Raw genomic sequence first — 16,557 nt, forward strand, 5'->3', positions numbered from 1 at the left:
CCATTTTGGTTGACCTCGCTTCAATGTCAAGGTCACAGGAGTCCTTCAAAGTTGAATTGTATACATGTTTTGAAGTGACCTTGACCCTGAACTATGAAAAAAATCTTTCAAACTTCATAATTGTGTGGGGCACATGTTATATACTGATATTGAGCCACATTTAGTCACATATCATCAAGGTCAAGGTCACTTTGCCCCTTATGAAATGTGACTGAAACGGGCAATTGAATCACTAAAAGTGACAATGTCTCTTTGTAGAAAGTGCCAATAAGTATGTTTATGCTTCCTATGTCTTGAATTGATAGCCTTGTGATGGGTGACCTTTGATGATCTTGACCTTGGCCAAAGGTCATGTGTAATTTGGTAGGAAAAATCTGTAAAACAGTTCTAATAGTGTACAATGTCCTTGCCAGCTTCAGTTGTTAGACCTTCACCTTCAAGGTCACCTGAAGGTCAAGGTCACTTTAAGACAAAGGTCAAGCATGAGAGTCGCATGGGCTTTGCTTTGTTAAGATTTTTTACCAAGACACATGGATTTCTTTACCCGGCTTGGTCACATTTTTCATAGGGGTCAATGTGACCTTGACCCTAACGATATGTGACCAGATGTGGCTCACTATGAAATTCTAACAAACGCCCCACTCAGTGTTTAAGTTTGCAAGAGATATCGTCCATAGTAAAGTTAAAGGGGCAAGCTCACATCAAAATATGTCTACAATTCAACTTTGAAGGGCTCCTCTGACCTTGACATTGAAGCGAGGTCAACCAAAATGGTATCAGAAGATAAGGCTTTCTTTTTCTTGTATACCATACAAAACTAAGCCCGCTGTTTTTAATTTGTTTTCCAGAAAACTGGCACAATGTGAAATTTTGCAGTTTTTAGACCACATTAATTCTCCCTGTGACCTTGACCTTATGGTAAGGTCAAGGTTCTCAAGTATCTTTTTTGAGCTCTTGGGGTCATACAACATTTTGCAACATTTGGTGTTTCTTCACTTCATAGCGTTGGAGAAATATCCAAAGGTAATGTTCAGTACAGACAGATAAAGACGGGCAACGGACAACGGCTGTACGACCAGGGTGAGTATGTACGCTCACTTTTGCTACACATGAGGGCCCCAAAGGGTTTAAAACCGTGATCGTGATTGGCGTTTTTTGACCTTTCTGTGACCGTGATTGCCGAAATTTCCATTTCTGTGATCGTGATGGGACTTTGCCCGTGATCCGTGATGACAAAAAAATCAAGTCTCGTGATCGTGATCGTCATTTGTTTTCGTGATCGTGATGGGCATTATTGCAAAGCATTTTATTTTCAACGTACATTTTTTCACAGCTGTATTACACTCTATGATCCTCTAGTCTATTCGGTAAGGAGCCAACCCCGATTGAAAGGGAAGCAACAACACATTCAGAAATATGATTTTGAGAGCGATTGCTTCCCTTTAAAAGAACCAATTACACACTGACAAAAAGAGATCCAATCAGAAGGCAAATTGCAAGAGTCTACCAAACTTCATCCAATGGAAGGGCTTCGTGCAAAAGTTTTGAGTGAAATTCGAATTCGAAGATCAAAAATGGCGTGCAGCGGTACTGTCATCGAACTTCTGTTATATTTTGTGGATTCAAGCCAGACCAAAGCAGGCGGCGAGAATGCCTTCCTTGGTGGAAAGGTCAGGCTACGGGTCGGTCTTTCTGAAGACGAAATACCAAGGTATGTTGATCTATGTTGCTCTATGACTGTTCTGAATGTAGGCAAAGATCTTGAAATTTGTTCAAGATCTTTGAGTTTGAGTGAGATCATTGACATTGTCGACATTGCCACGTCCGGCTGTCACTCGCTCAGTGTGACCTCGACTGGCTCGAGATCGAGTCTGCGTTTAGCCAAAACCGAAACTAGAAATGTGTTTTTCATCCCAGCAACGTGGACACGCTTGGCATAGATTCTAATTGTCGCTTCTTTGCATTAAGCTTGGATTTATTTTAGCGCCTGTAAACTTTAATATCAACAATGGGTTAAATTCAGAAACAATGGCGGGGAGACGCGCCAGTTTGGGTCACTTGATCCTCATGTCAAAGACGATCAAAGTCATTTTCGTTGGGGATTTTGTCAGGCATGCTACTTTTCCGGTAATTGCCGGAAATCCGATAAAGCCGTTTTCAAAATCCGGTAAAGTCAAATTTTTTCCGGTGAAGTTGAAAAATTTCCGCAAAAACGATCCGTGTGAATATCGCGCAAAGCGACCGGGCGCCGGTCTCAATGAAGCCAGCGCACAGTAGTGTTGTTTTCACCAGTTTGGAGGTGTGTTGAATGGTGGTGGGGGGAGGCTAAAATGGGATTTTTAACAAGATCACAACACTATTACAACCCCTAAAATGATGCCCAGAATGCACCAGATTGCACAGATTTTAACCGTTTTTTGAAAAAAGTTCCGGGGGGGCATGCCCCCGGACCCCCCTAGTTGGCTCGCCTGCTTCGCAGGCTCAGGCTTGTGGCTTCGCTACTGGTACTGCGCGCTTCTTTCAGGTAAAACCGTTTTTGGCCTGTAGCATTCCTGTTTTTTATTCAAGGCCATGGAACCAGGCGATGGTGTACCTCAAATTGTACGGCAAAGTTGAAAATAAAAAACCCATCACACATACATGTACTTTAATTTCAATCCACCCAATAGTTTTTGAGAAAATGGGTTTACAAGATTTAGCTCTGGAAATGTGAAATTGTGCAAGTATATATTCATGTGTGTGAGTGAGGGTGTGGGGGTTGAATGTGTATGAGTGTAGAGAGAGAGAGAGAGAGAGAGAGAGAGAGAGAGAGAGAGAGAGAGAGAGAGAGAGAGAGAGAGAGAGAGAGAGAGAGAGAGAGAGAGAGAGAGAGAGAGAGAAAAACCCAATGAAAACAACATTCTTGTTACTGATTACAAATCATGATATGTATTTCTATGTGTGTATGAAAGAGAATTCAAAAAATAATTATAACAAAAGTGCAACAGTTGTCACTTTGTGTTGAATAAACAATAGATCCAGAGGAGCGAATTACTGTGTGGTTGTGTTTACTTTGACACGTGCTTTCTGTACATGCAACTTTTACCGTGACCGTGATTTGCCACTGGTGTTCGTGATCGTGAAAACAAAAATCAAGGTAACTGTGATCGTGAAAGCGAAAATTTCCCTTCCCGTGATCGTGATGATACCCCCCCTTTGGGGCCCTCACACATGCGAGTAGCGGCTATTATCCGTTGTTCACAAAACATTCCTATATAATGTTTGGAAACAATGGTAGGGATAAAAATCAACCGTTTCCAACTGTGCCAAAAAATCAAAAAGACGCGTTCTATAACGGTCAAACGGTCCCTTAACAGACTTGGGCGGAGTCATCTAACGGTTGGCAGACAGCACAAACACCCTGTGACTGCTCGCAAGGAAAAAATAAATCTGGATGGCAGTATGGCTACAACTACGTCGTTTAGTGTAACCATAACCCCTGAATGTATGAACAGCAGAAAAGGCTGTCTTTGACGTCACTGTATAATAAGAAGCACAAAAGGGATTTTTTGGAACTTTCTCTTGGTTGGAGACAAACATGTCCGCAATGCATTCGTGCATCAAGCTATCCATGCAGTCGTTTATTGTTGATTCTTTAGCTCCTCTATGGCAGGCGGATTTTCACTTTGTTTTCCTTCAATTTCACTGTGGGAGTTGTTCTTAACATACGTTTGTTAAGAAAATTTTGGCTGATTGTAAAACAGCTGTAATATACGGCAGTCCAGGTTGTCCTTCAACTGTAAAAATGAAATAATGCTCTTTAAAGTATCATTTACAACAGTGGTGGCTGTTTTCACAAGTATGCTACAAAAAACACGACAATACATAATACATAAGGAAAAGCCCTATGTTTGGTCAGTTGGTGAGATAGGTAAATGTTATTTTTGTGTGACAGTTCTGATGGTTTTCAAAGGGCTAATTCTTTGCTTTTCGACATATGCCCAACTGAAAACGCTTTAGCAACTCAAGTGCACACGACAACCATCTAAATAGACTACATGTTCGCAGAAAACACAATACTGAATATAGAGGGGAAAATAACGGCTCTTTTTAAAAGCACTTTTAGTAGTGAAGTACTTTTAGGATTGTTTGGAATTTTTTACCAGCAGACACCCTTTTACTGCTGAGTGTCTTAGTATTGTAAGATGTGTGATTTGAATTTTGGTTTAAAGGTGCCTTTGGTTTGAACACCCCTACCCCTACGAGGCAGAAATACAAAGAAATAGAAGGAAATTGAGCCTATTTGGAACCAGACTTTAGTATGTTCCCATGGGGGGATTCACGGTGCGAATGACACTGCGTCAGCTTTTTCATTTATCTTTAGTATTTTCTTCAACTTTAACTTTTAGGACCATGTATGAGGTTGTGGCAAGCTAAATACACAACACGACGACGTCTCGGAAAAATAGTAAGGATTATATAGGGAAAAACAACAGTGTCAGTTAAAGTCCGTTTTGAAGGTGTTAGTGGTTGGGGATTTTGAAAAGCATCAGACATCAGGCAGATACAATCCTTTCTGCGTGTTCTGGTGCAGAAAGAGTTTTCAGTTTATACATTGGGGTGACCAGTAGATACCATTTTACAACCATACCCCCAAACGACATTTACAGAGCCCAAAGAAGGATTTGGGTCAATTTCAAAGCCATTTTTCCGTATGAAGCGCCAACTTTATATGAAAATGTGTTTAATAAACATCAAAGGACTGAGGTTGAACTTTCTGATAAGGGACATTTTAAACCTAGTCATTGTCACTTCAACGTTCCCTTCACTAAAGTGGCTAAGATGCCTGGACTATAAGCTTACTCCGCTTATTCGTCTTCAGTTAAGCATATTTCCCCTGCCATAAGTTTCCTTGCAGATCTGCAGTCGCGTAGTGAAATGAACTAGTGTCATTGAAAGATTCTTCTCAGTCAATGATCGAAGCACCGTAAGTTCTATGCCGACAGAAGTCACTTTGGGACAACACGACGATTCACTTTATTTGTGAGCCCAAAGGCAACGATATCGACAAGAATGTATGCATTTGATATTAAATTAAACATTCATAGACAGTTTGCAACTCACCAGATCTGCCAAAGAGCCTTCACTGTGAAAAACGATGATTTTTATCAGACGGGTATCGGAAACAATCTCTTGGTAACCTGCGTTCCTCCCTCCGTGGCGACGTGACGGCGCACATTTGTTTGTTTGTGGCTGTTAATCGCATAACAACACAGTTGAAATTTGTGTGTAAAATAGCATCATGTGTCCGAATCAGTTCGTTATCTGCGTTCCGATGGTTATTCAGCGTGAGTGGAGTTACTTTGAATCGAAAGTCGAGGGTAACCTGCGTTCCATGTGTGACGGCGTGAACAAATTTGATTGCAATATTTTATACAAGAAGTAAATTAAATTGATTCTGGCTCAGTCTTATACTTATAGATTTTGTATGCAGTGTTTTGGAAGTGTATCTGCTTTTCTACTTTGAAGCTCATTTGGAGTGATACGCTGATCAAAGTGAGGTACCTTAAGTGTGACATCAGTCGTATGCAGGTAACATCTCGGAACACACTCGCATTTCACAAAGACAACAATAAATGGCAACATTTAAAAAAATGCATCAGTTTTATTAGATACTATTGGAAAAAAAACAGCACAGACACGATTTTTATTAACAATACAGAATGTGAGGCAAGTCAGCAAAAACGATCTTAGTGTGCGTTCCCGTGTTGGGTCGCCATTTTTGCTAGCAATTTCACAGTACATTTTGATATTACCATATTACCTTAATGTATTGAATGATTGTAGTATTTTCTTTGATTGTGGTGATGTTACCATGTCTCTGTAATGTACTGGGTGCTTTGTGGTCAGTTTCTCCTCTACACTGTATTGAAACATGCGTCCGAATGAGCTGACCCCCACTTGTCACCAGTAGCAAAGAACAACTTATCAGCATGAACATTTTGTCAAGTCGATTGTTTTAGTATAGCGTTCGTGGGATACCTCCAGGTTCGCTGGAATCAATCGAAAGTAAAATGGTGATTCAGAGCCACTTTACAGATAACTGTCTTACCCTTTATTTCTATTCATTTTTCATTTTCATTACTTTATTGTCCCATCGCTGGGAAATTCCGGTCGCTTCCTCCCAGTGGAAAGCTAGCAGCAACGGAGTCGCGCTACCCAGGTGTCTGCGTGTTTAGGTGTATTCAGCCACCTGCACTTATGGCAGAATGACCAAGGTCTTTTACGTGCCATTGTGATGACACGGGGGTGGGACATGGCTTCCGTCTCTGGGTCTGCACATAAAGTTGACCCGTGTCCGTCCCGGCCCGAATTCGAACCTGCGACCTTCCGATCACAAGTCCAGTGCTCTACCAACTGAGCTACCGGGCCCAACTGAGCTGACGCATTTAGTGATTTACAGGCTTTTAAGACGCTGGCTTGTAATTCACACGCACGCACGCACGCACACACACACACACACACACACACACACACACACACACACACACACACACACACACACGCACACACACACACACACACACACACACCACTTTCAACACAAATAATATATACCAGGATATGATAAATCCGAGACACGCCACACATAAATTATGAAGCCTGCCTACATACTTTTCTTAAAAAAAGAGTGGAGTTTGCAGCTGAAATGTCTTTTGAATCTGCTCAAATAATTCAGGAAAAGACGTCCCACTCTGCGACATAATTCTGCTCTTCTATTTTGGTAGATGTCCAAGTAGACAAATGTACACTAGAAAGGACCTGTATGTTCAAACTTAAGGCAACAAGAATCTGTTTTGAGATTCCTGTGAGAGTTTGACAGGAAGTCGTCTGTTTCCAATATTCCAGAAATTTCAAGTAATGGACCATGTAACACGACCGGAGACTGCGCAAAAGTTGATTCTGGTTTTGTCTGCGACAGCATGGGACGCTGCAGTGAGTACTACACATAAGAACGTGCCATTCATGTTAATGTTTATTTGTTTATATTTACAAAGGTTCTTCATAACGTTTGAAGGTGTGACCTCAGATTCTTTCTGATACAATAATTCTGACATGAAAAGTTAACACTTTTCTATCAAACAAAATGCATAAATCATATCTGCGCATCTTAATTATTAAATGGCTGTTTAAGCGGTGTTTCTATCAAACTTTTGTTGACACCTTTGAATAACCAGAATAGTCTCAGTGACTGCTGGTGAGACACTGTTAAAAACTAAAAGAATCATGGACTCGCCAAGACAAGAACAGCACAAAGACAAAATGTTCACACATGGACACGAATCAAAAGTAAAACCAAAAAGCAAACACAAAACACACGAAAACAACACAAAGAAGCAACAAGTCGCGTCAAGCGATATTGGAGCATTTAGTCAATCTGTCAGCCTGAAACTAAAATATTAACTATGGAACCCTTCATCAGCAGTCATCATCGAGACTACATACGGTAAGGCTTGGCTGGCCGAACCCGAAGACCGACACGTGTCACGCTTGCCTCGGTAAAGCATGTAAACGTATAGTCCCTAATTTCAATAACCTATTTAATTCTGAGAACATTTTCAGAGAAAGCATGACCTATCTATATACTTTGGATTCAGGAATTGATAAAGAACACAAGACAATCATTTACATCTGTTAGTAAAAACTCGATTGTAATGACAACTTTAGTGAACAAGCTAATGAACTTGTTTTAAGCTTCTGAGCGAAAATGCTTCCACATCATCCGGACCAAGGACTGTTTGACCAAATTTTCCCTCAATTTGCTTAAAAAACGTGATCACAACAATGCAGCCTCACTTTCATTTTGGACACCGCAGTCTGGTCTAGAAGAAGAAAGCTATGGAAACGAACGTTTTATGACGTCATCCAATAGTCATATTACAGAAGGACATGTTTGAGCTTGTGAACTCCATTATGAATCCTGCCTGGTACATGGTGCTAAAGTGGCAGTCGATTTTAAACAAGCATTTGATAGTATTTCAACAGATTATATGTTGTATACATTTTCCAAGTTTGGATATTGTGAAGATTTTGTTAGATGGGTGAATGTATTGATGAGCACAAGTAAAAGTTGTATTGATTATGGTGGGTGGATAAGTGATTATTGTACAGTGGATGCTGGTATAAGACAAGGTTACCCCTTTTCTCGTCTGGCCTTCGTTTTGGCAATTGAGTTACTGGCGGTTAGTGTTAGATCTGCTGTTAATATTAAGTGTGTCACAAATCGGAGAAAAAACCTTTGGAAAATGCCCTCACAAATGTATGCATCAATTTTCAAGAAAATCTGTTGGGTAGATTCTGAGAAATGCTTGTCACACACGTACATACACACATACAAACACACACACACATACATTGGGAGACAAACCTCGCTCTCTACCCTCGTTAAAACTTTATCCATCTAAAAATGCAAACTGCATATCTTGAAGCTGCACATGTAGTATCACGTTGCAGTGGAAATACAGAGGTGTAGTTAACTGGACTCCTGATTCATATTTTTGAGAAAACAATTGGCACTATATTAAAGGCGAAGATAATTTTTTGTTTGGTTTATTGACGTACAATTGTTGTTTGTTCACTCAGGCTTACCTGCAGGGACGTACTGTGAAGACACGCCAGATGGCTGTGTTAGGCATGCAGTGTGTGACGCAAGTCAAGGCCACGTTTGCAGTAAGTATGCTTATTTATTTTTTGTCCAAATGGCATGTTAGCATGTCATGGTCAGCTTGATTATCACAAGATATTGCGTATTTAGTAAGTGAAAGTTCATTTGTTTTGGGGATATTTTTAGCATCAACACAGCATCAACACACCCTTGCCAACAATGGCATGACGGTACGAGGGCGCACGCTCGATATAGCCTTGAATATACGGGGTGGATATGGCTATGACATGGTTTTCACGCCATGTTCCCCTTTAAAAGGGAGTATCTAATCATGATAATCATTTGATTGTCAAAACGACCAGAGAATTTCCAAGCAAGCTGCTTTACCAAAACAATAGAAGCGACCTAATCCTAACCCTAATTGAACCCCCCCCCCCCCCCCCCCCCCCCCCGTTTTGTTTGTCTGTGTGCTCGGTAATTGCCATCAAATGGATTTCGGTGAGCGGTGGTAAGGGTGGATTATTGTGGATTATTGGGATAGTAATGGGTTTGTTTGAGGGTGTGTGACCGCTTTTTATTCACAAAATTAATAATTATGCCACGGCACTGCATACCCCCAGCGAAGGACAAATCCTCCCTCTCTCCCTCTCTCTCTCTCTCTCTCTCTCTCTCTCTCTCTCTCTCTCTCTCTCTCTCTCTCTCTCTCTCTCTCTCTCTCTCTCTCTCTCTCCCTCTCTCTCTCTCTCTCTCTCTCTCTCTCTCTCTCTCTCTCTCTCTCTCTCTCTCTCTCTCTCTCTCTCTTACACAAACACCCACACACACACGCAAACATACACACAAACACATACATAACCACACTCTCTCTCACACACACACACACACACACACACACACACACATACACACACACAAGACGCTGGCTTGTTCACACCCACACGCACACTAACACACACTAACACACACACACACACACACACACACACACACACACACACACACACACTCCATATACACACACATACGCACACACCATGTCCTACACAAATAATATATGACAGGATAAGATCAATCCGAGTCACGCCACACATAAAATTATGAAGTCTGCCTACATACTCTTCTTAAAAACATAGTGGATTTTAGTTTGCGGTTGAAATGTCTTTTGAATCTAAAGTAATTCAGGAAAAGACGTCCCACTCTGCGACATATGCTCTTCTATTTTGGTAGATGTCCAAGTAGAAAGATGTACACTAGAAGAAAACAGTATGTTCAAACTTAAAGGCATATGTACGCGCTCCCGTGTTTACAAAGTGTAGTTTGCCCATAATCGATGTCAAACGCACCATAAGACCATATAATGACGATATGTCACCATGCGCGGACCATAATACATGCATTACAGCTTGTTCTAGCCTCTGAAAAAGTGAGGATGTCAACAAAGCCGCGGTGTTAGCTCCCTTGCATCAACGTTACATGTGTTGCCAAATCTATAAATAGGACGATCCAGATCAAAATGAAAATTAACATATCTCAACATTGAAGGGGTCCTAGACCACAATATTTTGCAGGGAACTTAATTTAGCATGATTGTCTCCAGCTGTTGGTAAAGCAATTAGCGTGTATAGTCATCGAGTACATATGCCTTTAAGGCAACAAGGGCCAGTTTCGAAATTTGGGTGATAATTTGACAGGAAGTCGTCTGTTTCCAATATTCCAGAAATGTCCAGTAATGGAACCTGCAAAACAACCGGAGACTGCGCACATGTTATTTCCGGTTTTGTCTGCGACAGCATGGGACGCTGCAGTGAGTACTACACATAAGAACGTGCCACAAATGTTAATGTTTATTTGTTTATATTTACAAAGGTTCTTCAGAACGTTTAAAGGTGTGAAGTCAGATTCTTTCTGATAAAATAAATCTAACATGAACAGTTAACACTTTTCTATCAACAAAATGCATAAATCATATCTGTACATGTTAATTATTAAATGGCTGTATAAGTCCCTAATTTCAATAACCTATTTCCGTTGATTCTGAGAACACACACACACACACACACACACACACACACACACACACACACACACACACACACACACACACACACACACACACATTCACGCATGCACACACACAAATAAATTCTTTGAAAATTGCTCGCTCTTTACGGAGGGCACTTAGGATGTTCCCGTTTGGTGAGCGTTCAAATGGAAGGGTGTTTGTACGGTGTGTAAAAGCCTGACAGTATCCGTGATGGTTTACGGGAGGCTTACTGTGCCTTTAATATTATGTGTGTCATCAAATAGCCCTGTCAAAAATCGGAGAAAAACACCTTTGGAAAATGCCCTCACAAATGTATGCATCAATTTTCAAGAACATCCTACGGGTAGATGCTGAGAATTAGATGCTTGTCACACACGTACATACACACATACAATTAATAAACACACACATATACATCGGGAGACAAACCTCGCTCTCTGCCCTTGTTAAATCTGTATTCATCTAAAAATGCAAATGCATACCTTGAAGCTGCACATGTAGTATCACGTTGCAGTGGAAATGCAAAGGTGTAGTTAACTGGACACCTGAAACATATTTTCGAGAAAACAATTGGCACTATATTGAAGGTGAAGAGAATGTTTGGTTTGGTTTATTGACGTACAATTTTTGTTTGTTCACTCAGGCTTACCTCTAGGGACGTACTGTAAAAAAACACCAGATGACTGTGTTTCACATACAGAGTGTGACGCAAGTCGGGGCTACGTTTGCAGTAAGTATAATTATTTAGTTTTTGTCCAAGTGGCATGTTAGCATGTCATGGTCAGCTTGATTATCACAAGATCTTGCATATTTAGTACGTAAAAGTTCATTTGTTTTTCGAATAATTTCACCAAAAATGCAAAATGTTTATTTTTTTTAATGTTTATTTGTCGAACGGCGTGAACAACATTGGACGCTCTATGTAGTATTCTTTACATGTGATAGGGTTGTTACGAGATCCAACTATGTGAGTATTTAAACATTGTCGAAACACCAGCTATAGTCAACAAACACTTTTTTAATAGGATTTGGGGAAACAATTTTATCAATTTAAAAAACAATTGTGTGTGCCAAACATTTTCAAAATTGTAAAAACATTGTTTACAAGCTCATCTTAGTTATTTACATAAGTGTGGACACGTTAATGAACATGGGTCAAAGCCTTTCGACGTCATCTTCTTACGGGAGCTTAATCCATAAATTTGGAAACTATGGAACTTCTACCCGGCCAAAGCGGCCTTGGGTGGCATTTGCTCAAAAAACGAAAGGCCTATGTCACCCACACTATTTTAGTTAGTATATGTTCCCAATTGTTGGTAAATTTCCATCCCCAACTGTAGACCCAACTCGGGCAAAAAGAATCCTTCTTTATTATGTATTATCGGCATTGAACATTTCTCAAGTCGATTACAGTATAGCGTTCGTGGGATACCTCCAGCTTCGCTGGGATAAATCGAAAGTAAAATTGTGAAAATGGTGGTTCAGAGCCACTTTACAGATAACTTTCTTATCCTTCAAAACATTGTCTGACGCATTTACAGGCTTTTAAGACGCTGGCACTAACAAACACACACACACACACACACAAACACACACACACACACATACACCCACACACACACACACCCACACTAACACACACACACACACATAAACACACACACACACACACACACATAGGCACGCTCCGCGTCCTACACAAATAATATAACAGGATAAGATCAATCTGAGTCACGCCACACATAAAATTATGAAGTCTGCCTACATAGTTTTCTTTAAAAAAAAAAAAGAGTGGATTTTAGTTTGCGGCTGAAATGTCTTTTGAATCTGCTCAAATAATTCAGGAAAAGACGTCCCACTCTGCGACATAAAAACTTCTATTTTGGTAGATGTCCAAGTAGAAAGTTGTACACTAGAAGGGACCAGTATTTTCAAACTTAAGGCAACAAGGATCTGTTTTGAGATTCCTGTGAGAGTTTGACAGGAAGTCGTCTGTTTCCAATATTCCAGAAATTTCCAGCAATCAGGGACTATGCAACATAACCGGAGACTGCGCAAACGTTATTTCCGGTTTCGTCTGCGACAGCATGGGACGCTGCAGTGAGTACTACACATAAGAACGTGCCACAATTGTTAATGTTTATTTGTTTATATTTTCAAAGGTTCTTCAGAAGAAGAAGGCTTTGGAACGAACGATTTATGACATCATCCAATAGTCATTTACAGAACCTGTCTGCATGGTACATTTTGCCAAATTGGCAGTCGATTGGATTTGTATCTGGTGAAGATTTTGTTAGATGGGTGAATGTATTGATGAGCACAAGTAAAAGTTGTATTGATTATGGTGGGTGGATAAGTGATTATTGTACAGTGGATGCTGGCATAAGACAAGGTTACCCCTTTTCTCGTCTGGCCTTCGTTTTGGCAATTGAGTTACTGGCGGTTAGTGTTAGATCTGCTGTTAATATTAAGTGTGTCATCAAATAGTCCTATAAATAAAATCGGAGAAAACCCTTAGAAAACGCCCTCACAAATGTATGCATCAATTTTCAAGAAAATCCGTCGGGTAGATTCTGAGAAATGCTTGTCACACACGTACATATACACATACAAACACACACACACATACATCGGAAGACAAACCTCGCTCTCCGCCCTCGTCATGACTTGACTGAATTTTAAAAAAAAAAAAAATAAGAAAGAATACTTTCCTGACATTGGAGGGCGGGAGAAAGACAAGAACGCTGAGTCGTGATTAGCCATTCAGTGAAGCGAATTGATGCACGCTAAAATACGCTATTTTTTCTGTCGCCTTCCGAACGGCACACATTTACACACACGCACGCACGCACGCGCGCACGCACGCACGCACCCACGCACACACACACACACACACACACACACACACACACACACACACACACACACACACACACACACACACACACACACACACGTTTATGTTTGTAAGGGCATGTTTGAGTTTCTTCGAGGGAAAGAATAAGAGAGTGAAAGAGCGACGGAGAGAGAGAGAGAGAGACAGAGATAGAGAAAGAAAGAGAGAGAGAGGGGATAGTATTGAGAAAAAAATAAGCTGCATAAGCACGTTCATGGGAAAATCTTTGCTGTGTTTGGGGGAAAGAACGCCGAGCGCAGGGTAAAGTCGTATTATCTCGCCTTTCAATATGACGTCATTTGCGTGTTCCAAAGGGAGCTAGTGTAAAGTCAATTATACAGGCTTTTCTTTATTTTAAGCATATTTTCAGCGCGAAATACCATAACACTATAATTTTTGAGTCACTTGAGAAAAAGTGACTCTATGTAATCGGTCAGTGTTAGTCTGTCCGGCCGGCCGTCCGTCCGTAGACACCACCTTAACGTTGGACTTTTCTCGGAAACTATCAAAGCGATCGGGCTCATATTTTGTTTAGTCGTGACCTCCAATGACCTCTACACTTTAACGATGGTTTCGTTGACCTTTGACCTTTTTCAAGGTCACAGGTCAGCGTCAAAGGAAAAATTAGACATTTTATATCTTTGACAAAGTTCATCGGATGTGATTGAAACTTTGTAGGATTATTCTTTACATCAAAGTATTTACATCTGTAGCCTTTTACGAACGTTATCAGAAAAACAAGGGAGATAACTAGCCTTTTCTGTTCGGCAACACACAACTTAACGTTGGGCTTTTCTCGGAAACTATAAAAGTGACCGGGCTCAAATTTTATGTGAACGTGACTCATTGTGTTGTGAATAGCAATTTCTTCCTGTCCATCTGATGCCTCATATAATATTCAGAACTGCGAAAGTGACTCGATCGAGCGTTTGCTCTTCTTGTTATTGTTATTCTGATAGACACGCGGGGGAATGCGGGGGGTGTGATTGGATAGACTCACACAGCCCTATTCCGATCTACGGGCCATATTCCGCAAGAAGTCTGCGAATATACTTTTATATAGCTATTCTGATGAACACGTGGGGGAATTCGGGGGCTGTGATTGGATGGGCTCTTCCGATTATCAAAGCATAATGCTACGGAAGTCGGCCATTTTTCTCAATATCCAAAAGCATATTGAGAAAAATGGCCGACGCATGATTCTGGTTTACCCATCTGTACCACGGCGATGTTTCTATCGACAACAGCATACACTGACAACTTAAAAAGCTGTTTCAACAACTGTGTTGTGAAGTCGAATGCACTTGGAGTCAGCTTTTCTTCCAAAATCAGAAAGCGTGTAGCGGTGTGCATGTCTGCGCGAACATGTTGCGCGTAAGAAGTTTGTCTGCTATCAAAACCTGAGATCAACGCATCGACGCAAAAACTGTCATTTTTGAGTCACTTGAGAAAAAGTGACTCTATGTAATCGGTCAGTGTTAGTCTGTCCGGCCGGCCGTCCGGCCGGCCGTCCGTAGACACCACCTTAACGTTGGACTTTTCTCGGAAACTATCAAAGCGATCAGGCTCATATTTTGTTTAGTCGTGACCTCCAATGACCTCTACACTTTAACGATGGTTTCGTTGACCTTTGACCTTTTTCAAGGTCACAGGTCAGCGTCAAAGGAAAAATTAGACATTTTATATCTTTGACAAAGTATCTCGGAAACTATCAAAGCGATCGGGCTCATATTTTGTTTAGTCGTGACCTCCAATGACCTCTACACTTTAACGATGGTTTCGTTGACCTTTGACCTTTTTCAAGGTCACAGGTCAGCGTCAAAGGAAAAATTAGACATTTTATATCTTTGACAAAGTTCATCGGATGTGATTGAAACTTTGTAGGATTATTCTTTACATCAAAGTATTTACATCTGTAGCCTTTTACGAACGTTATCAGAAAAACAAGGGAGATAACTAGCCTTTTCTGTTCGGCAACACACAACTTAACGTTGGGCTTTTCTCGGAAACTATAAAAGTGACCGGGCTCAAATTTTATGTGAACGTGACTCATTGTGTTGTGAATAGCAATTTCTTCCTGTCCATCTGATGCCTCATATAATATTCAGAACTGCGAAAGTGACTCGATCGAGCGTTTGCTCTTCTTGTGTAAGTTTGGAACAACAAATCAAGGTCAGAACAGCTATATAATCGCTATTGTGTTTTCAGCGTAGCAATAGGGTCCAATATTTAGACTCGAACAAGTATAATGCGACTCGTCTTCGACTCGTCGCATTATACTTGTCTCGTCTAAATATCGGACCCTATTGCTACGCTGAAAACACAATAGCTGTTAATATTCGTAATAACAAAAACGCATGTTTCCGGTTTCTTCCACGTGTATGAAGTCCACGCATACCTGGCCAGGTTTGTTTCTGTGACTGGTCGACAGCCGATGCAATTCCCCCTTTTTTTAATTTACTGTACAATGAATACATTCCGTGTAAAACTCCAGTTCTTTAACAGGTGTGACAGGGGAGGCTACCGCTCCTTTCACAGCAGACTCTGCACCCGAGTTGTTGGCCTTTAACCTTCGCCGGCACTCGTTATCGACTACACACGGACGCACTCGTGGGTCCGGGCGGACCCAGAAGGGTGTTTGATTGCAAATATATCCTAAACGAGTTGGAATTCTTTAATGAGCTTTTAGAAATGCCTCAGACACCTAAAAAGCTATCATCTCCTAAAAGCTCATTAAATTTCAGTAATAATTAATTAATTATACACGGTATTTGGAACAATTAAAATATTATGGGTCTGCATGGCCCCACGAGTGCCACGGAAGGGTTAGCACAATTTTCCTTCTTTGAGAAGTATGGGTCCGCACGGACCCACGAGTGCCTCGGAAGGGTATACACGCTTTTACTTCTTTGAGAAGTATGGGTCTGCACGGCCCCACGAGTGCCTCGGAAGGGTATACACGCTTTTCCTTCTTTG

At 40.9% G+C, this 16,557-nt stretch overlaps 1 protein-coding gene across 2 annotated transcripts in view; it reads left to right on the top strand.

Moving 5' to 3' along the window:
* The window catches only part of LOC138972612 (uncharacterized), a 198,220-nt gene that overhangs the window by 160,937 nt on the left and 20,726 nt on the right, over window positions 1-16,557 (top strand). For both annotated transcript variants that reach the window (XM_070345269.1, XM_070345270.1), the window contains 5 exons: window positions 6,889-6,975; window positions 8,623-8,709; window positions 10,359-10,445; window positions 11,329-11,415; window positions 12,696-12,785. In XM_070345269.1, the coding sequence (XP_070201370.1) occupies window positions 6,889-6,975; window positions 8,623-8,709; window positions 10,359-10,445; window positions 11,329-11,415; window positions 12,696-12,785 (438 nt within the window). The remainder of the gene's footprint in view (window positions 1-6,888; window positions 6,976-8,622; window positions 8,710-10,358; window positions 10,446-11,328; window positions 11,416-12,695; window positions 12,786-16,557) is intronic.

The sequence above is a fragment of the Littorina saxatilis genome, linkage group LG8 (genome assembly GCF_037325665.1).
Source record: "Littorina saxatilis isolate snail1 linkage group LG8, US_GU_Lsax_2.0, whole genome shotgun sequence".
NCBI classification, from domain to species: Eukaryota; Metazoa; Mollusca; class Gastropoda; order Littorinimorpha; family Littorinidae; genus Littorina; species Littorina saxatilis.